The 21263-nt window shown below is 48.6% G+C and overlaps 1 protein-coding gene across 12 annotated transcripts in view; it reads left to right on the plus strand.

The window, feature by feature from the left end:
- Positions 1 to 21263, plus strand: part of ARHGEF10L (Rho guanine nucleotide exchange factor 10 like) — a 147868-nt gene that overhangs the window by 96923 nt on the left and 29682 nt on the right. For all 12 annotated transcript variants that reach the window (XM_077931078.1, XM_077931080.1, XM_077931081.1 and 9 more), the window contains 4 exons: positions 1921 to 2007; positions 2784 to 3004; positions 5078 to 5232; positions 16468 to 16613. In XM_077931078.1, the coding sequence (XP_077787204.1) occupies positions 1921 to 2007; positions 2784 to 3004; positions 5078 to 5232; positions 16468 to 16613 (609 nt within the window). The remainder of the gene's footprint in view (positions 1 to 1920; positions 2008 to 2783; positions 3005 to 5077; positions 5233 to 16467; positions 16614 to 21263) is intronic.

A 21263-nucleotide genomic window follows, 5' to 3' on the forward strand; every position in this document is an offset into this window, starting at 1 on the left:
TGACACCTAGCTAACAGGACCAGTGGTCAGGGATGATGGGAATTATAGTCCCAAAACATCTGGAGGGCGAGTTTGCCTATGCCTGGTCTAAATTGAATGATACGAGTCTGGAGGCACTTGGAGGATGGATGGCGGCTAACAGATTGAGGCTGAATCCTGACGAGAGAAGTACTGTTTTTGGGGGGACGGGGGACAGGCTGGTGTGGAGGACTCCCTGGTCCTGAATGGGGTAACTGTGCCCCTGAAGGACCAGGTGCGCAGCCTGGGAGTCATTTTGGACTCACAGCTGTCCATAGAGGTGCAGGTTAATTCTGTGTCCAGAGCGGCTGTCTACCAGCTCCATCTGGTACGCAGGCTAAGACCCTACTTGCCTGCAGACTGTCTCGCCAGAGTGGTGCATCCTCTATAATAATAATAATAATTTATTATTTGTACCCCGCCCATCTGGCTGGGCTTCCCCAGCCCCTCTTGGCAGCTTCCAACAAAGTTTAAAAATACATTAAAATGTCACACATTAAAAACTTCCCTGAACAGTTATCGCCTGCTTGGACTACTGCAATGCGCTCAGTGTCGGGCAGCCTTTGAAGGTGACTTGAAAACTGCAATTAATCCAGAATGTGGCAGCTAGACTGGTGACTGGGAGTGACTGCCAGGACCTGAAAGACCTACATTGGCTCCCAGTACGTTTCCGAGCACAATACAAAGTGTTGGTGCTGACCTTTAAAGCCCTAAACCGCCTTGGCCCAGTTTACCTGAAGGAGCGTCTCCACCCTCATTGTTCAGCCCAGACACTGAGGTCCAGCTTCACTGCGAGAAGTGAGGTTACAGGGAACCAGGCAGAGGGCCTTCTCGGTAGTGGCCCCTGTCCTGTGGAACGCCCTCCCATCAGATGTCAAGAAAATAAACAACTATCTGACTTTTAGAAGACATGTGAAGGCAACCCTGTTTAGGGAAGTTTTTAATGTTTGATGTTTAACATGTTTTTAATATTCTGTTGAGAAATCCCAGAGTGGCTCGGGAAGCCCAGCCAGTTGGGTGGGGTATAAATAACATGTTGTTGTTGTTGTTAGTTGGAAGTAATCCTGAATAAATTATCATTTATTATTATTAATCCTGTGGAACACCCTCCCATTGGATGTCAAGATCAGTAACTAGACAACCTTTAGAAGACATCTGAAGGCAGCTCTGTATAGGGACTTTTAATGTTGAATGTCTTACTATGTTTTTATATATTTTGGAAACTACCCAGAATGGTTGGAGCAATATAGTCAGATGGGCTGGGTACAAATAATAGCATTATTATTATTATTATTATTATTATTATTATTATTATTACAATGGTACCTTGGTTTTCAAGCAGCTTCGTTCTTGAACATTTTGGCTCCCGAACGTCGCAAACCTGGAAGTGAGTGTTCCAGTGTGCAACCGTTTTTTGGAAGCCAAACGTCTGAGACAGTTTCCATGGATTCCCATTGAGTGCAGGAAACTCCTGCAGCCAATCAGAAGCCGCGCCATGGTTTTCAAACATTTTCGGAAGTCGAATGGACTTCCGGAATGGATTACGTTTGAGAACCAAGGTACGACTGTATTATTATTATTATTATTATTATTATTATTATTATTATTATTATTTAAAATTTCCTTTGTGAGCTTTGAGCCGTACATAATCATAGGATGCCTTATGCCCTGGACCATGTAGTTCAGTATTATTCATTCATTCATTCAGCCTTTATTTGATTCTTGTTGTTATTATTAAAAATATTATTGCATGGTCCCATCTCCAGGGCTCTCTGGCCTGAAACTCTGGATTGGAGGCCCAGTCTAGTCTGTATGAAGCTAGCTGGACCCATGAACTGACTCGGAAGAAGGCAACTTTGTGTGTTCCTAATTGTTCCCCCCCTTTTTTCATCCTCTCTTCAGCTTGGTGCCGCCGTCCACAGCCCGGTCCATTCTTCCTTGCTGGGTTTCTCTGCTGTCAGCACTTCTCTGCCACAAGGCTATCTCTGGGTGAGTTCGTGTGGCGAAGCGGGGGCTTGCCATTGACTGCGGGACGAGCCTCCTCTTTGCTTTCTTTGGGGTAGGGACATCATCTGATGCTTGCAGCAGCAACTGCAATTTGGTATAATAAGGGACGCGGGTGGCGCTGTGGGTTAAACCACAGAGCCTAGGACTTGCTGATCAGAAGGTCGGCGGTTCGAATCCCCGCGACGGGGTGAGCTCCCGTCGTTTGGTCCCTGCTCCTGCCAATCTAGCAGTTCGAAAGCATGTCAAAGTGCAAGTAGATAAATAGGTACCACTCCGGCGGGAAGGTAAACGGCATTTCCGTGCGCTGCTCTGGTTCACCAGAAGCGGCTTAGTCATGCTGGCCACATGACCTGGAAGCTGTACGCCGGCTCCCTTGGCCAATAAAGCGAGATGAGTGCTGCAACCCCAGAGTCGGCCACGACTGGACCTAATGGTCAGGGGTCCCTTTACCTTTACTAAAGCCAGTGAGATTTAGGGCAGACAAATCCAGTTGAAGGAAATGGGAGCCATCTTCAGATTCCTGAAGGGCTTTCACATGGAAGATGGAGCCAGCTTGTTTTCTGCTGCTCTCGAATCAAATGACAAGAAAGGATAAATATTAGCAAGAATTTGGGGGTGGCAAGAGCTGTTTGATGGTGGGCTGGACCACCTCAAAAGGTCCTTCATGGACTGGATAAATCTTGAGGTCCCTCCACGATTGCAAGAATACTTCTTTAGGAGAATTCCTTTCCCCTTCCTCTTCTTCTCGACTCCTCTAGGTCGGCGGAGGGCAGGAGGGGTCTGGCGGCCAGGTCGAAATCTTTTCCCTGAACCGGGCAGCGCCCCGCACTGTGAAGTCCTTTCCGGTTTCCGCCCAGGTCCTGTGCTCAGAATACATTCCCGAGAGGAGCGAAGAGGAGAGAGCCGACGGTTTGGAGACGTCTGCTGACCAGGCCTTGCCGCCACAGCCGGTGATCTGTCTTGGGCTGCAGGACGGCAGGTGAGGAAGCGTGTATGCGATTTCTGGCAGGGAGACGCAACGGAGCCTCATTCAGGCTGGCTCTGCCCCATAATCCTTCTCTTTTGTTTCTCTTTTTTTTATATACAGTGGTACCTCGGGTTACATACACTTCAGGTTACATACGCTTCAGGTTACAGATGCCGCTAACCCAGAAATAGTACCTCAGGTTAAGAACTTTGCTTCAGGATGAGAACAGAAATCGTGCGGCAGCAGTGGGAGGCCCCATTAGCTAAAGTGGTGCTTCAGGTTAAGTACAGTTTCAGGTTACAAACAGACCTCTGGAACGAATTAAGTACGTAGCCAGAGGTACCACTGTATATACATTTTTATTGATTTAACATATCAGTTCCAACAGTCATACAACAAAACTTCTCATCTTATACAATACTTTTTTAGACTTCCATCAACACCTCTGATGATTTTCTGTTCTTCATCACTTATTAAGCATTTCTTAATTTCTATATTACATTTCATTGTCCTTAACTAATACATCTCTTCATAGTCTTTCTTGCAATATTTCAAATAATCTACCTAACAAAACTTCTTGCAGTCCTACTAGCATAATCTGTTCATCATAATTACTTTTCAAATAGTTCATATATTTGATCCAGTCTTCTAAGAATCTCTGAGGGGCATGGGTGGCATTGTGGGTTAAACCACAGAGCCTAGGACTTGCCGATCAGAAGGTTGGCGGTTCGAATCCCTACGACGGGGTGAGCTCCCATTGCTCGGTCCCTGCTCCTGCCCACCTAGCAGTTCGAAAGCACGTCAAAGTGCAAGTAGATAAATAGGTACCACTCTGGTGGGAAGGTAAACGGCGTTTCCATGCGCTGCTCTGGTTCGCCAGAAGCGGCTTAGTCATGCTGGCCACATGACCCGGAAGCTGCACGCCGGCTCCCTCGGCCAATAAAGCGAGATGAGCGCCGCAACCCCAGAGTTGGCCACAACTGGACCTAATGGTCAGGGGTCCCTTTACCTTTAAGAATCTCTGATTCCGCAGGTTTCGAATCCTTCCTGTTAATTTATCTAATTCTGCATAGTCCATCAACTTCATCCTCCATTCTTCTTTCGTCGGTAGTTCTTCTTGCTTCCATTTTTGCGCCAACCAACTTCTCTTTTGTTTCTCAGTGTTGGCTGGTCTGTTAGCACAAGTGGGGCCCTTACCCGTTAGCCCCAGCCAGCCCCAACCTCCCTGCCTTCTTACTTACACCCAGACCAGGGTATGACCTTGCCTGCCAGCTTTCTCCTTAGGGATGCCCCTTGCAAAAGCCAGCAGGGAAGAGGATGGGGACAAAATGAGTATTAGTTGGCTCTGCCTCTCCTTTGCTCTAGCGCCATCTACTGTTGGGCTCCCTGCCTTCTGCCCCACCAGTGACCTTGAGAGGGTGATGGGACTCAGGCTGCAGAGGTGGCACAGCAAATTGTTGGCAGTTTGCTTAGGCTGGGTTGGACTGTGTGTTTTTCTTGGGGGGGGAGGCAGAATTCTTTAGTTGATTATGAATTGCACTTGTTTTGAAAAACTTTAAAATTGCATTGCTGGTGGTGATTTTTGGCTTTTCGCAAAGGGCTTGCCCCCCCCCCCCAGGCAAATGATAAAATCATTAACATTAGCTGGTCTCATTGAATTTTTAAAGTTAATTTATTTTGTCAAAATCTTATACTGTTTGAAAAAAACAACTCCCGGTGTGGTTTTTTCAAAAGGGACCAAACGGTAAAATTACCCGTAAGAAGAATAACCTAAGACTTTCAAAAAGGTTCAAATAGACTAAAAGCAGATTAAAACTCTCTCTCTCTTTGAAATAATTTGTATTTGATTTTACAAGTATAACATTATTACAACACAGATTAAAACTCTTAACAGGTTTGCTGTTGGAGATTTGAACGCCAGGGTTTTCTCGCCTTACATGATTGTGTGTGCGAAACACGCACAAGGCCTTCTCTTGCACCTCTCTGATCACCCACCAGGGGTCACTCCCTCTGTTCCAGTTTTCCTGTGTTAATCTCCATCCTCTCTCCGCACTCTAAACGGAGCTCTGCTCTTTCTGCCTCCAGCATCCTGGTTTATGGAAGCGTGGACATGGGGACGCAGTGCCTCTTGACGGGCAAGAGCCCGGGGCTCCAGCCGGTCCTCTGCTTGAAGCACAGCCCGGACTACCTCTTTGCCGGCCTGCAGGATGGAACAGTGGCTGCTTATGCGAGAACCAGCGGTGAGCATTGGCGCCCGTGGAAATAGCGAGTTGGGAAAGACCCTGGCTTGGTCCTCGGGTGGCTTTAGAAGAGGGCAAGGCAGATTCACCAAGGAGGAGGAGGCAATCAATGGCTACCCAGTTCCCCCATAGCTGTCAACCGTCCCTTATTTGGTGGGAAAGTCCCTTATCCCAGCGCCGTGTCCTGCTGCTGTCCCTTATTGATGATGACCTTTAAATTTCCCGGGTTTCAAAGGAAGCAGCTCCTCTCCCTCCCTCCCTGCTGGCCAGGGAGGAGGGAGGCTCCCAATGTGTTGCTTGGCTGCATTGCTCACTCAATAAGGAGTCTAAGAATGACTGGGGGGTGGAGCTTGCATGCCTTGTGCCCATCAAATCGGCCGCGTTGCCTGGGGACTCGCCTTTGCTCAGCGCTTCCCAGCAGAGAGGTGCCGGTGGTTTTCCTTGCTGCATCCCCTTTGCCGGGTTGCTGCGCTGTGGGAACCACCGCTTGAGGCTTCGTTTGGCTGCTGGCTGGGCTTTCTGCCTTTGGCTCAGAGGGGCTCAGAAGCTGAACATACCTGTGCTCTGAAAATCCCTTATTTTGGCTGCTGATCCCTTATTTCCAAGGCTGCTGGTCCCTTATTTTCAAATCTGTAAGTTGACAGCTATGGGTTCCCCATTGTTGCAGGATGCTTCTGAATGGCGGTCTCAGGAAACCACAGGAGGGGAGAGGGCTCTTGTGTTTGGGTCCTGCTTACGGACTTCCCCTTGGGGCATTGCTTGGCTACCATAAGACCAGGATGCTGGACTAGGCGGGCCACTGGCTTGATCCACCAGGCTGCTTATGGAGCCTCCAGGTCCAGGGGCAGTCTATCTAGGTTCCTAGGTTCTTAGGTGCGTTCAGCCCCTGTGAGAGCAGGGTGTGGGGCAGCAGGCCCCTTCTTATGAACAACAGTGAGAGAGGAGCTGTGGCCGTCATGCCTAGCTGGTGGGCTTCCTGGAGGAATCTGACTGGTCCTCTCCTTAAAAGCAAAGCAAGCTTCTAGTCCTCATTGTACATAGAATAAAGGGTTGATTCAAACAAGGAATGTAGGAAGCTGAGTCCAACCAAGGGTCCATCTAGCTCCGTAGTGTCTACACCAGTATTTCCCAAACATGGGTCTCCAGCTGTTTTTGGACTACAATTCCCATCATCCCTGCTAGCTAAGGATGATGGGAGTTGTAGTCCAAAAACAGCTGGCAACCCAAGTTTGGGAATTACTGGTCTGCACTGACTGGCAGCAATGACTCTCCAGTGTTTCAGGCATGCAGCAGGGGTGCGTGTGTGTCCTAGCTCAGCCCTACCTAAAGATGCTGCCAGCGGGGACTTTCTGCATTCAAAGCAGTCGCTCGGTTGGTCCGCTGCAACCTTTCCCCTTTGAGAACTTGTCGGCCGTCTCTTCCCCGCACCCCCAAAACTCGCCCCAATCATAAAATGGGTTTGTGCATCCGATGCTCTCTGAGGTTCATTTCTGGGTGCGTGGGGAGGTTTCCCCTGCAATTTGTGCTTTTTGATTCATTTAAAATCTCTTTTTATTTCTGGCAGATGGCAAAAGAGATTGGGGGGGGGGGTAGGGGCAGGGAGAGGGGAACCTTCCTCTGTACCTTCACTCCAAACCCCACCCACCGTCAAAATGAAGTAAAATCTTTATGCTAACTGGCTTTTAAAATGCAGGGTCTGGGATTCAAGTTTAGGTCTGGAGACAAAACCTCCAATTTGAGTGCTCTGTAATTTCCTATTGATTCGCTGTCAGTTCTCTCTGACGGCAGGGAGGGTGGCTGTTTTACGGCCACTGAAGCCTGTCAGCTGCCTGCTTTAAATTCTCATTCCCTGTAAATGTTTGATGAACAGAGAATATTCTCTCTCTCTCTCTCTCTCTCTCTCTTGTTTGGGTCAGTTCACTCTGATTTCACCAGGCACGTCGGACGTCACAGGCGCAGGGCAATGTCACCTGTGCATGCCTCTGTCTCTCTGTGTGTTTGCATGCCGGGTTAGGGTCATCCTTTGTTTGCTCCAAAGCCGCTTTGATTTGCTGTTTTTGAGGTCTTCTCTGTTTACGGAGAGCGTTTCATTATCCATTTTTTAAGACTGAAAACACACAGCAGGGGAAGCCTCGGTCAGAAAAAGCCAACCCTCAAAAGATCAAGGAGTTAGAATACTTTCCCCGATGAGGAAAGGCTAAAAAGTTTGAGGATTTTAGTTGTCGGGGGCGTATAAAAAGGGCTGTGTAATTAGGGAGTGGATAGGGGGATGTCCACAAGAATTTGATAGGATGTTAGTTATATACCTCTGCCACTGAGCTATGCCGCTTTCCTTAAAAACAGATCAAGCTTCTAGTAGTCAACCGATTGAGCGAGCTGCTTAATGGCCTAGTGGGGACTTGAACCCTGATCTCCCAGGTCCTAGTCTGATACTCTAACCACTGCAGCAAACTATCTCCAGAAAGGCGGTACTTCTGTACACAATGCAAAGCTGAGCAATGGAATCTGCTTCCCCAGGGCCATTTGTCACGTATGATTTAGCTGAGATTCCTGCATTGCATGGGGTTGGACTAGATGACCCCCTGGTCCCTTCCAACCCTGCAGTTCTGTGAATCTATGATAATTTAGAGCGATGGGTCAGCTGGAATGGGGCTACCTTTGAAGGTGACCCGGAAACTACAACTAATCCAGAATGTGGCAGCTAGACTGGTGACTGGGAGAAGCCGCTGAGACCGTATAACACGGTCTTGAAAAACCTACATTGGCTCCCAGTACGTTTCCGAGCACAATTCAAAGTGGTGGTGCTAAAGCCCTAAACGGCCTTGGCCCAGTATATCTGAAGGAGTGTCTCCACCCCCATCGTTCTGCCCTGACACTCAGGTCCAGCGCTGAGGGCCTTCTGGCGGTTCCCTCACTGCGAGAAGCAAAGCTACAGGGAACAGGGCAGAGGACCTTCTCGGTAGTGGCACCCGCCCTGTGAAACGCCCTCCCATCAGATGTCAAAGAGATAAACAACTACCTGACATTTACAAGACCTCTGAAGGCAGCCCTGTTCAGGGAAGTTTTTAATGTGTGACATTTTAATGTATTTTTAATCTTTGTTGGAAGCCACCCAGAGTGGCTGGAGAAATCCAGCCAGATGGGCAGGGTACAAATAAATCATTATTATTATTATTATAAAGGTAAAGGGACCCCTGACCATTAGGTCCAGTCGTGGCCGACTCTGGGATGGCAGCGCTCATCTCGATTTATTGGCCGAGGGAGCCAGTGTACAGCTTCTGGGTCATGTGGCCAGCAGGACTAAGCCGCTTCTGGCGAACCAGAGCAGCTCACGGAAACGCCGTTTACCTTCCCGCCGGAGCAGTACCTATTTATCTACTTGCACTTTGATGTGCTTTCGAACTGCTAGGTTGGCAGAAGCAGGGACCGAGCAACGGGAGCTCACCCCGTCATGGGGATTTGAACCGCTGACCTTCTGATCGGCAAGTCCTAGGCTCTGTGGTTTAACCCACAGCTCCACCCGCGTCCCACCATAGAATCATAGATTCATAGAATTGTAGAGTTGGGACCCCAAGGGCTTTCTGGCCCCCAGCCCCCTGCAATGCAGGAATCTCAGCTAAAGCATCCATGGCAAATGGCTACCCAACCTCTGCTTAAAAACTTCCAAGGAAGGAGAGTCCACAAACTCTCTCCACTGTCGAACTGCTCTTACTGTCCGAAAGATATTCCCGATGTTTAGTTAGCATCTCCTTGTAACTTGAAGCGATAGGTTCAAATCAGGGTGGATTTGATTTAAATCAAATCGATTTAAATCACGATTTAAATCACTAGTCAGTAAGACTTGATTTAAATCATTTTTTCTTAGCAGAAATATTCATTCTTGCAGATGAAGGTTTCAATTTAGGAATAATAAATTTTCAGAGTAGTTTTTACAGTTACATCAAAAATTACTGATTTGGTTATACTATTAGAAATACGTAGTCCGATAATTATGAAATTCTTGTGAGGTTTAATAAGTTAACCGTTTATATTTGGACATCTTTTCTGCTGTGCTTTTATTGGAAGGAGGAAAACAATCTTTTCCTTAATAACAGTTTAAACAATTTATTTGACTAAAGCAATAACATTACAGCGTATGTATCCATGTTTGTTAACTGATGTGGTTCAACTTTTTTTGTTTTTTTTAAAAAACATAGACTGAGTTTTAGCACACATGAAAAACTTACAACAAATCCTTATTTCATGATGAATACCCTTTGGACTATAATGCAACTTAAATAGAAAACTACCTTTAGAAAGATTTTTCCTCCAAAAGCATTTTATTTTAAAAATCCAATTTTAAAAAAAAAATCTGATTTAAATTAAAAATTGATTTTTTTGATGATTATTATTTTTAAAAATCATTGATTTTTATCCACCCTGGTTCGAGTCCTGCCCTCAATCAGATGCCTAAATGGGAAACCGCAAAGCAGCACCTGAGCTCAACAGCAACCCTCGCCACCTGTGATTTCTATCACTTGGCATTTTGAGGGCATTTACTGCCTCTGGCTAACGGAGGCAGAACAATACTCATCAGGGCTGGTAGCCATTGCACCTTTCGGCGCTATCAGAAACTGTTTCTGCTCCTTTTTCCTCACTCCTTTCAATGCATGGAGAAACGCCAGCCTCCTAGCTATCGAGAAAACAGGTGCGCCTCAGTCAAGGTATCTTTGCCCGACAGAGGTGGTGCCGACGTCCTTGCAGATGCGAGCAGCAGATCGAACGCACCCACATCTGCCTGGGCGACGGCAAGCTTTCCTCTTGTTCGCCCCCTTCCCCCGGACACCTTCCCCCCCTCCTCTGCTACCTCCCCCCTCCATCTTTCAAGCAGACACACTTTAATTAAAAACCATAACCGGCTTATGAGACGCTAATTAATAAACGCAAAGCGTTTGCCAAGTGGAGATCGGAGGCTCCGCGAGAAAACATCCGTTTACGACCCCGGAACGGAGGCAACGAGGCGCAGATCGCGAGTGTTTAATGGAACGTGGAGAATGGGGGGGTGAGGCGGGGCGGTGGGGGGGGGGGTTAGACACAAATCGCTTTGAAAAACATATGGACTCAAAAGGTTGCGGGGGGTGGGAAGGGAAAGGGAGATTAATCCCGGCCCCATTAGGCAGAGAGGCTCTTTGCATTTCCACCCCTTCTCCCCCGAAGACAAAATCTTGGAGGGACCAACCATCTTACGAGGTTGGGTAAATACCGTATTTTTCTCTCCACAAGACACACTTTTTTCTTCCTAAAAAGTAAGGGGAAATGTCTGTGTGTCTTATGGAGCGAAGTGGGGAAGTGGTACCACTGGGGAAGTGGTAATTCTGTATTGATCTGTTTTGGATGTTGTATGTGATGCCAATAAAGGTTTTATGATACGATACGATGTTCATGGCTACAGCCTGCACCAAAAAAACCACACACCCACTGTTTCCTGGGGCTGCAGTGGTGCAAAAATGTGGTTACAAAGCACAGATCCACATGGATCCTCAGGATCTTTGCAGTGGGTCACCCCAAATTCACCATCAGATCACATGTCTGTGGCCACAGCATGAACCACAAAAATCATACATCCACTGTTTCGTTCAGAATATTTTTTTTCTTGTTTTCCTCCTCTAAAAACTAGACGCATCTTATGGTCAGATGCGTCTTATGGAGCGAAAAATACAGTTATACTGTAGGACAGGTGCGCGGGCCTCCAGATGGCCGTATTCCCTTCTGGGCAAGCTTTTGGGGACCGCATGCCCCCTGGTGGGTGGGGCCAGGGGCAAAAGTGAGTGTAGCAAGAAATGTAAATTTTGTCTTTGCAAAGTAGGCTGGTGTCTGCACAACTTTGCCACCTGCTCTCTTGCCTCCATCAGGTAAAAGGCATGACTAGAATTTTGTGTGCCTGTTGTGCTGCAGCGGTTAGAGCGTCCGGCTAGGCTTTGGGAGAGACACGGGTTCAAATCGCGACTTGGCGATGTAGCAGCTTCCCAAGTGACTTGGGGGCAGGGGGCAGTTACTGCCTTTTCTCAGCCTAAGCTAGAATCTTTTTTCTTTGGTGATCACTCATAGCTTAGTAAGATTGTCTTCCACGAATAGGGTCTTAAGTGACTGTGGAGGCCAGTTCTGGATCTGCATGTCCTTCCACGTTGGGGACATAGGTTTCCAGGCGGGAGTTGGTCATGGAGATGATTTGCCAAACGTGCCTTCCTCTTAGCTCTTTTCTCCCTTTCGTCCTGAGTTCGAGTGTCGTCAAAGTCCATGACACCTTTGGTAGAGGCTGTTCTCCAATTTGAGCGCTCGCAGGCCAGCGGTTCCCAATATTCAGTGCTTATGTGAGCTCCCGTTGCTCGGTCCCTGCTCCTGCCAACCTAGCAGTTCAAAAGCACGTCCAAGTGCAAGTAGATAAATAGGTACCGCTCCGGCGGGAAGGTAAATGGCATTTCCGTGCGCTGCTCTGGTTCGCCAGAAGCGGCTTAGCCATGCTGGCCACATGACCACTGGCTCCATTGGCCAATAAAGCGAGATGAGCGCCGCAACCCCAGAGTCGGCCACGACTGGACCTAATGGTCAGGGGTCCCTTTACCTTTATACTACTATATTTTTTAATATTTACCTTTGAAAGTGTCTTTAAACCTCTTTTGTTGTTCTCTCTAACCTAGTATCATGGAATGGTAGAGTTTGAAGGGACCCCTAGCCCAACTCCCTGCAATGCAGGAATCTTGTCCACAGCCGAACCACCAAACTCCTGGTTAACAGCCCGACGCACTGACCCATTGTGCCACCTAGGGAACCTACCTCAAAGGGTTGTTGTGGGGACTAAACAGGGGGGGATGAGAAACATGTGTGCCACCTGGAGCAATCCTGGAGGAAAAAGTGGCATATCCAGGCAACAAATGGATAATATGAAACTCCCTTTTATGTGCACGACATGTCATGTGTGCGTGCTTGCGGGGAGATGTGATCTGGGTAGGCTGCAAGAGATACCCCGAATGGTGTGAGCCCCACTAGGCTTCACAGCCTCCTTCAGCTGCTGAATAATACAAAGGAGCTTTCTGTGTTTGATTGCATTAGATGGGGCCGATGACAGACTGAAGCTGTGCTGCGTCCCGGAATCAGGGCACTGGGGAGCCTCGCCGAAGCCCATTAAGAATCCCCTGGCTGTTTGCTGTGTTGGTACAGCAGGGCAGCCTTTGACAGTTCCCTCTGCTTTCCCTGTCTCTCCTCCTTTGCCCTTGCAGCAGAGCTGGCAGCGGCGGCTGATGCTTTCAGGTTTTTTGATCTTCCCCTTCCCGTCGGCGTCCTTCCGCTTTCGAGACCACATTCCCGCAGCCTTTCCTTCAAGGCCAGCACAAAGCAGGGTCACTCGTCATCAGCGCCCAAAGCTCAGGGCAATGCTGTGGGTGGGAGAGGTCAACCCGTTCCCTGCGGTGGCCCTGCCCTTTGAGTGATGGGGAAGCTGCCTCTGACACTCACTTTGATGGGGAGTGGCTCGTCTTCAGGCTCGATGCGGGCTTCTCGTTGGTAACGGGCAGGACAAATGCGGAAAGGCGATAGCTCTCATGGGAAAGGCCTTGCCTTTGTGGGCAGAAGGTTCCCGGTTCAGTTCCTGGGAGCATAGACAGGCAGGACTGGGAATACTCCCTGTCTTAAACTCTGGATAGCTCAGTTGGTTAGAGTGTGGGGCTGATAATGCCAAGGTTGCAGGTTCGATTCCTGTATGGGACCCCTGTATATTCCGGCATTGCAGCGGGTTGGTCTAGATGATTGCCAGGGTCCCTTCCAACTCTACATTTCTATTAATCCTTAAAGAGCTGCTGCTGGCCAGTGCAGACAATTGTAAGCTAGGTGGATCAAAGGTCTGACCCCAGCAGAAACTTCCTGTTTGGTTCAGAACCATGAGGACTAGGATCCTGATTTTTATTTTTTGGTCCAGATCATAATCGAGAGGGAGACCTATGCTTGTCATATCATAGGTCCCTTATTTAACGCCTGGCATCCCCAGGTAGGGTTGGGAGCGGCCTCCCCCACCTGAAAGCTTGGAGGGCTGCTTCCTATCAGTGTAGACAATCTGAGCAAGACGGAGCAATGGTCTGACTTGGTAGAAGGCAGGCTCCTATTTAAACCAGCCCTTTATTTATTCAGTGCAATGAGGACTAGAAACTTACTTGATACTTATGGAAGGGTGGGAGTTTAGTGGTGGAGCATCTGCTCTGCATGCAGAAGGTCTCCAGGTAGGGCTGGGAATGTCCCCTTAACTGAAAACCTGGGGAACCCCTCCGTAGCCCTGGGATAGTGCAGGTTGGTGGCTTTGTGACATCAGAAAGGCCAGCCAATCGGTGCTATATATATATGTGAAGCTAGCCAATTAGCAATTAGGATCATAGAGTTTGAATGGATAGCCCAACCCCGTACTCCTTGGGCAATGTGGCATGTCTGACCAAAGCAGGGTGCAAACGGAGAACAGATATCTCTGTACATCCAAAACCACAGTATTATATATCTGTATTCAGCTAGGGAAACCTTTTTTCACTTCAAGGCTTACCCCCCCCCCTCCCCGCCGCACATCTCCAGCACTTTCCCTCTGAGCGTTTTCCTTTTGGCTGGAAATAACTGAGATCCCGTCCAAAATAGCGATGCTTCTGTCTCGCTGGTAAGAGCTACAATTCACAGAGAAAAACGGTGCCTGCGTCGCTGAGAGGGGGAGAAATATTGATGCGAAGTGGATAACTGGGAACGTAATAGTGCCATTTGGTGTGTGATTTGTGGCGAGATGCTGGGTGTGTGTGTGTTGGCGCTTCCTGTGGTTTTGCCAGTTACCGATCTGGCCTTCAGCTTGCCATATCAGTGGGGAGAGCTTGCTCCCTAGCCTGCTGACATGTGGTTTGCCCAGGGAGCTGTGGTGTGGGGCTTTGGGCAAACGGACAGCATTCTCTCTCCCCTCCGCTGTTAGGGTGCTTCCTGTTCCAGCTCCTCATTTTTTATTTTTTATTATTTGTGACGTACACACACACCCATTCAGGAGCCGCGCAGCCTGTTTCTACAGGGCTTGGCATTGGCTGGGCCATTCCAAAGGAAAATAAAAGGCTCATTTCCCATATGTTTGGCCGTCCGTGCCTTGTTTTTGTCCCTCTGATGTTCAGTTTAAATCGAAGGCAGCCCTGAGTAACTGGAGAAGTTTTGCCAGGTTCAGATTTACAGCATCAGAGTTAATTAGAGCTATAGAGTGTCGCTGTATAGACCCCACTCAGCCAGGTCCGAATGGCTGAGTCAACATGGAGAAAATGGAGTAAAGTTTTTTCCTCCCTCTCTCATAACACTAGAAGGTGGGGGACATCAGTTGAAGCTTGGTATTGGGAGATTCAGGACAGAGAATCAGAGAATTTTAGAGTTGGAGGGGTCATCTAGTCCAACCCTCTGCAGCACAGCGTTAAACTGCGGAACTCCTTCCTTCAGGAGGCAGTGATCGCCGCCAACTTGGTTGGCTTTAAAAGAGGATTGGACAAAATCACAGAGGAGAAGGTTTTTGGTGGATAATGGCCACAATGGCTCTGCTCCGCAGGATGTGATGTCAGAAGGGCCAGCCAATCAGTGTTGTTTGTGGAGCTAGCCAATTAGCGGGCCCAGTTTCTCCTGAGCTCAATCCTGCAGGGAAGATTAATCCCTGGCAGAGCAGAGGAGCTTCTGAGAGGCGTTGTGCGGTGGGCAAGACTTGGAAGTTCACATTCTGGTGTGAATTATCCAGACAAACCTCTGGTTTTCGGCATGGCAGGAATGTACAGTCAGGTCCCGCTATCCAAAAGCTCCTTATATGGAAATTCACTTATCCAGACACGAGGGATTAGTAACCAAACCATTGCAGATTCAAATATCTGCACAGCTGGATCCGTGTGTAGTACTGTAAACAAATAAGAAGCCTTAAACAATGCTTACTTTGTATGTTTTGCTGGCCTGTGGCAGCTGTTTCACCGGAAAACATGGCGGGAGGGAGGAAGGCAGGGGGAGAAATCCAACAGGTAAAGACATTTTCCCCTTCCTCGTTTGCCTTTTGCGAGGTTTCAGAGAAGTTTCTCTGGCGTTTCCCCCTGTCATTTCAGGGTCAAAATTCCATGTTTGGGACCTCGTTAGAAAATTTCAGTGTAAATTTTTCCACTTGCTGTGTGAATGTCTGCCTAACCAATGATTTCCTAAGAACACATTGTGTTTGGTTGATGAGACCCGAATGTCTGAAGGTTCCTTACACAAGGCAGGAGCATTTGCTCGCCAGTTCTACACCAGCCTCCCCCAACCTGGTGCCCTTCAGACATTTTGGACTGATAACACCCCTCAGTCCCAGCCAGCTGTGAACGGTGGACATCGTAGTCCAAAACATCTGGAGATGGAGAAGGTTGTTTGACAGAGGAATGGTCTCTTTTGGAAGATGGTGGACCCTCCTTCCTTGGAGGGTTTTAAGCAGAGGTTGGATGGCCATCTGTCGGGGATTCTTCAGCTGTGATTTCTGCATTGAAGGGGGTTGGATCCAGATAGCCCTTGGGTGTTCCTTCCAACTCTGCAATGATACAACTCGGTGATAATATGGCCTGTCAGCAACTCTCTGGGGTCTCAAACAGAAGCTTTTCCTGTCCGCAGATGAATTTTGGATCTGAGCTATGAAATGATAATGTTGTATCTCAACATCCTGCAGAATTTAGTTGGCTTATTACATGTATAGGCAAACTGGGCCCTCCAGATGTTTTGGGACTACAACTCCCATCACCCCTAGCTAACAGGACCAGTGGTCAGGGATGATGGGAACTGTAGTCTCAAAACACCTGGAGGGCCGGGTTTACATATGTCTGGCTTGTTAGAAAGGAACCTAGGAAGCTGCAACATACCAGCTTGGACAATTTGCCCAAGTACCCTGGTGTTGCCTGTTCTGACTGGCAGCAGCTCTCCGGGGTCTTGGGCAAAGAGAGACCCCCTTTCCCTGTCACTGGATCCTTTCAGCTGGGAACGCAGGGGATTGAATTTGGGGCTTCCCACATACAAAAGTGCGTCAGAGCTGCCAGGCTTGCCCAGGTTCTGCGGCTGGCTCAGGCCAAACCAATCCTATGCCTGTTTTCTAGGATTTGAGTCTTGCTCCATGCAGTGCTCCTTGACAGTCCTTGTCCTAGAAACCAGCTTTCTGTTGACAGCCGCCACCCCCTTTTCTAATGCCGCTCTTGCTCTTCCTTTCTTCAGGGGGGTTCTGGGACCTGGAGGCTGAGCCTGCCTGCCTGACAGTGGGGCTGGCACCAGTACGGACCCTTTTGACCCTGGACGATGCCGTGTGGGCCAGCTGCGGAAACCAAGTCACCGTCTTCGATGCCACCACCCTGAAGGCTCAGGTAGGCCGTGTGATGCCCCTCTGGAAACCCCTCTGCTGGCTTCCTGCCTGCGCTGGAACTCTGCACATGCTTCTTTGTTGTGTTCCAAAAGCAAGGAAGGATTGGACCCTGATTAATAGAATACACACGAGGCTTGACCAGCAAGACTCTGGGAGGAGGTGCCAATAATAATTCCACCCACCCCTTGGCCCAGGTCGTTTTATTCACAAAAGAACCTTTTATACAGTGTTCGTAAGAACCAATCAGATTTCCTCTGAGCATTTCAAAAAACCCTATGTTAAAGTTAAAACTACAGAGAGCTAATTTGAGCATGCATACGTAGTTCAGAGTAAATAAAATAGGAAACAAGGAGGAATGCTTTTAGGAAACTCCGGAGGTCATAAACAGCAGTAAACAGGAAAGGAAGAACAGGTAGTATTTACCATCTCCTTGTGAACTCTCTTCCTGGCCCTTAAGATCTACCTAAAGATTAACAAACTACATCAAAGTTACATACTATATTTATGGCTCAGGATGCCTGGTGAAGCAACTGGCCTGTGTATTTAGAATGCTTATAGGTGCCTGTCAGGCGTAGAGAAAGCAAATGGCAGAGGTGCCGAGGCTTGTGGGATTCGATCAGAAATTATTGTCAATGAATCAAACCCAGTCAACGCAATGCTTTCATTGCGGACACAATGGCTTGCTCCATATTTTCATAATTCCTCATAGCAATCCCACCTGACCCCCCCATCCACATTTCTCCATTTACCATCCATTCCCAAGACATCCCTGCCTGTGAACTTATCTTCTCCAACTTCTCTCCCTCTGAGCGATGATCTCATGCTTTCAATGATTTTTGGCTCTTCCCGATGGAAACTGCATCCCTGACTGCCTGCAGGATGCTGCCTCCGTCTCCCTCATCATCCAAACCGACCTTGGGTACCACTCCCAAGCTAACACTGTCTCTTGTCAGGCCTAGGTCAGGTGCAGTTCGCTTGGGGGATAAAGGACTCTGCAGGAGAAATCAGGTCTGGCAGCTGCATGCAATCTGGCCTGCGAGCCGGTGGGTTCTCCATCTTCTGCTATAAGCAAACAAATGTGCCTTTAACCTTCACCTAAACCTCCCCCTGTCGCCTCTGGATTATTTTGGTTTATTCATTTATTGCATTTAGATCCCCCCCATTTCTCCAAGGTTGCTCAAGGTGGCATGAAAATGCCAAGCCCAGTCATTTTAACAAAACCTGATGAGGAACGCTTGAGGGAGTTGGGGATGTTTAGCTTGGAAGAGAGGAGATATGAGATCAAAGATCTCAAGGGCTTTCCCATGGAAGATGGAGCAAACTTGTTTTCTCCTGCTCCAAAGGGCAGGGCCTGATATAGGTATTTGAGTGGCAAGAAAGGAGACCTGGAATAGCTTTCTGGCAGGGAGAGCCATTTGAGAGTGGATAGCTCAGTTGGTTAGAGCATGGTGCTGATCACGCCAAGGTTGCAGGTTCGATTCCTGTATGGGACAGCTGTATATTCCGGCATTGCAGGGGGTTGGTCTAGATGACCCTCAGGGTCCCTTCCAACTCTACATTTCCATGAAACCTTAGAGAGCTGCTGCCAGCCAGTGCAGGTGGACCAACAGTCTGACCCCAGCAGAAGCCTCCTATTTAAATCAGCCTTTGGTTCAGAACCATGAGGACTAGGATCCTGATTTATTTTTAGGTCCAGATCATAATAGAGAGGGAGACCTATGCTTGTCATGCCAATGCCTGGCATCCCCAGGTAGGGTTGGGAGGGACCGCCCCCATCTGAAAGCTTGGAGGGCTTCTTCCCGTCAGTGTAGACAATCTGAGCAAGACAGAGCAATGGTCTGACTTGGTAGAAGGCAGGCTCCTATTTACACCAGCCCTTTATATATTCAGCGCAATGAGGACTAGAAACTTACTTGATACTTTTGGAAGGGTGGGAGTTCAGTGGCGAAGCATCTGCTCTGCATGCAGAAGGTCTCCAGGTAGGGCTGGGAATCTGCCCTTATCTGAAAACCTTGTGAACCCTTCCATAGCCCTGGGGTAGCGCAGGTTGGTGGCTTTGTGACATCAGAAATGCCAGCCAATCAGTGCAATTGGCAAGCCTGTTTTCGTAGGATCATAGAGTTCGAATGGACCGCGAGGGACATCTAGTCCAACCCCCTGCTCCTGGCGTAAGGCGGCATGTCTGACCAAAGCAGGGTGCCAACTCGATGATCCTCAGGGTCCTGTCCAACTCTGCAATTCTATGATTCTATGGAAGTTGGTAGGCTCTCCTTCCTGGGAGGTTTTAAAGCAGAGTTTGGATGGCCATCTGTCAGGGATGCTTTAGTTGAGATTGCTACATTGCCAGGGGTTGGAATGGATAATCTTTGGGGGGTTCCCTTCCCTCTCCACAATTCTATTATTTTTACGATGGCTTTGTCTGGTTTTTTTTTTTTTTTGCATTTTTAAAAATGGCTTCATGTTGCATTTCCACATGTCATCACACGCCGTGTTGATATCTTCTGCGAGTGAGCGGTACAGAAATATATTCAAGAAATAGAACTGCCCTTTCTTGCAGAGATGCACACAACCCCCTTGGCTGGCCCTAAACGGTTCGGTTTGGTGTGTGTGTGTGTGACAGATCTGTCCCTCGCCGCAAAATGCCTTTCCGCCCTGCCAGTCCTCTGGGTTGGCCACCGTGTGGCGCTGTTGTAGCACGCAGCAGGGCTCTGGTTATGGGCTCAGACCGAAGCGAGTGCCCTTCCACCCAGGAGCTCGCTCCATCTCCTCCGTAGATGCCTCTCTCTTTTTGAAACAGCAGCCGCTGCAGTGGTGTGTGTGTGTGTGTGTGTGTGTGTGTGTGTGTATGTGTGTGTATCTGTGTCTGGAGGGGTCTTCTTTATCGACTCTGCAAATTTCTCGCCTGACCGCCCCTCCCCCTCCTCCTCCCAGAGTCTTTGTTCTATTATTCATGAGCTGCGTCGGCTGACCACCCGGCAAGGCCGGCTGAACTGTGCCAGCTTGTGTCTCTGGGGGTCCAGCGTTGTTGCATCAAGAGGAACAAAGGTAGGGTGGGGTGGCGGGCGAAGGGCTGGGTCTCGGCCACTGCCAGGGCGCCAGAGCTCAGATGCTAATTCGAAGTACTGTGGCAAAACTTGCCTTCTGGTTTCTCCAAAGTTTCTTCCGCCCTGGGGGTCTCTTAGGTTGGGGTGGGGGTTAGGAATATAAGAGTCAGCTGGGTCAGGTCAATGTTTCTGCCATAGCTTAGGGGGCATGTTTATATAATCATAGAGTTGGACCCCCATGGTTGGCGCTGTGGTCTAAACTACTGAGCCTCTTGGGCTTGCTGATCAGTAGGTTGGCGGTTTGAATCCCCGCGACAGGATGAGCTCCCGTTGCTATGTCCCAGCTTCTGCCAACCTAGCAGTTCAAAAGCACACCAGTGCAAATAGATAAATAGGTACCGCTGCAGCGGGAAGGTAAACGGCATTTCAATGCGCTCTGGTTCCCATCACGGTGTCCCGTTGCACCAGAAGTAGTTGAGTCATGCTGGCCACATGACCCAGAAAGCTGTCTGTGGACAAATGTCGGCTCCTTCGGCCTGAAAGTGGGATGAGCGCCACAACCCCATAGTCGCCTTTGACTGGACTTAACCGCCCAGGGGTCCTTTACCTTTAACCTAGTGCAGAAATCACAACTGAAGCGTCCCTGACAGATGGCGATCCAACCTCTGTTTAAAGGAAGGAGAGTCTGCCAGGTTTCTCCTTGTCTGAATCCACTGGTTCAGGTTCTGCCTTCCATATATCACCTGCTATAAAACTCAGGAGTCAAGGTCTGAATGAATCTAATGGCCAATGTCATGACATTCATATTTTAAATTAGCAGTTGAGATGTTAACCTACATATTTTCATTGTTTTACATTTGTACTATTTGCCGTACTCTAGCTTACAGAGTTTAATTGTAACCTACTTATAAAAAAGGTAAAGGTAAAGGACCCCTGGACGGTTAAGTCCAGTCAAAGGTGACTACAGGGTTGCGGCGCTCATCTTGCTCTCAGGCCGAGGGAGCCGGTGTTTGTCCACAGACAGCTTTCCAGGTCATGTGGTCAGCATGACTAAACCGCCTCTGGCGCAACACAACACCGTGACGGAAGCCAGAGCTCATGGAAACACCATTTGCCTTCCCGCTGGAGCGGTACCTATTTATCTACTTGCGCTGGCCTGCTTTCGAACTGCTGGGTTGGCAGGAGCTGGGACCGAGCAACAGGAGCTCACCCCATTACAGTGATTTGAACCGCCAACCTTCTGATCGTCAAGCCCAAGAGGCTCAGTGGTTCAGACCACAGCGCCTCCCACACTCCTTTAACCTATGTATATATACATGTTCTCTATCCCTGTACATGTCTGTATTTATGATCTGTGACTGTAATAAATCAATGGATTTATACCTTCCAAAGCAGAGGAAAACAAGCTTTCTCCATCTTCCATGGGAGAGCCCTTCTGTTGGCTGAAAATGGCTGTCATGTCACTCTCAGTCTCCTATTTTTCACTGCCCATTCTTCCTGTGGCTTGGTCTCCCTCCTCTGCACACATTCCAGCTCTCCAATATCCTTCTTCAATTGTGGTGCCCAGAACTGGACACAATATTCCAGGTGTGGTCTAGAATAGAGCG

The sequence above is a fragment of the Podarcis muralis genome, chromosome 7 (assembly GCF_964188315.1).
Source record: "Podarcis muralis chromosome 7, rPodMur119.hap1.1, whole genome shotgun sequence".
Taxonomy (NCBI): domain Eukaryota; kingdom Metazoa; phylum Chordata; class Lepidosauria; order Squamata; family Lacertidae; genus Podarcis; species Podarcis muralis.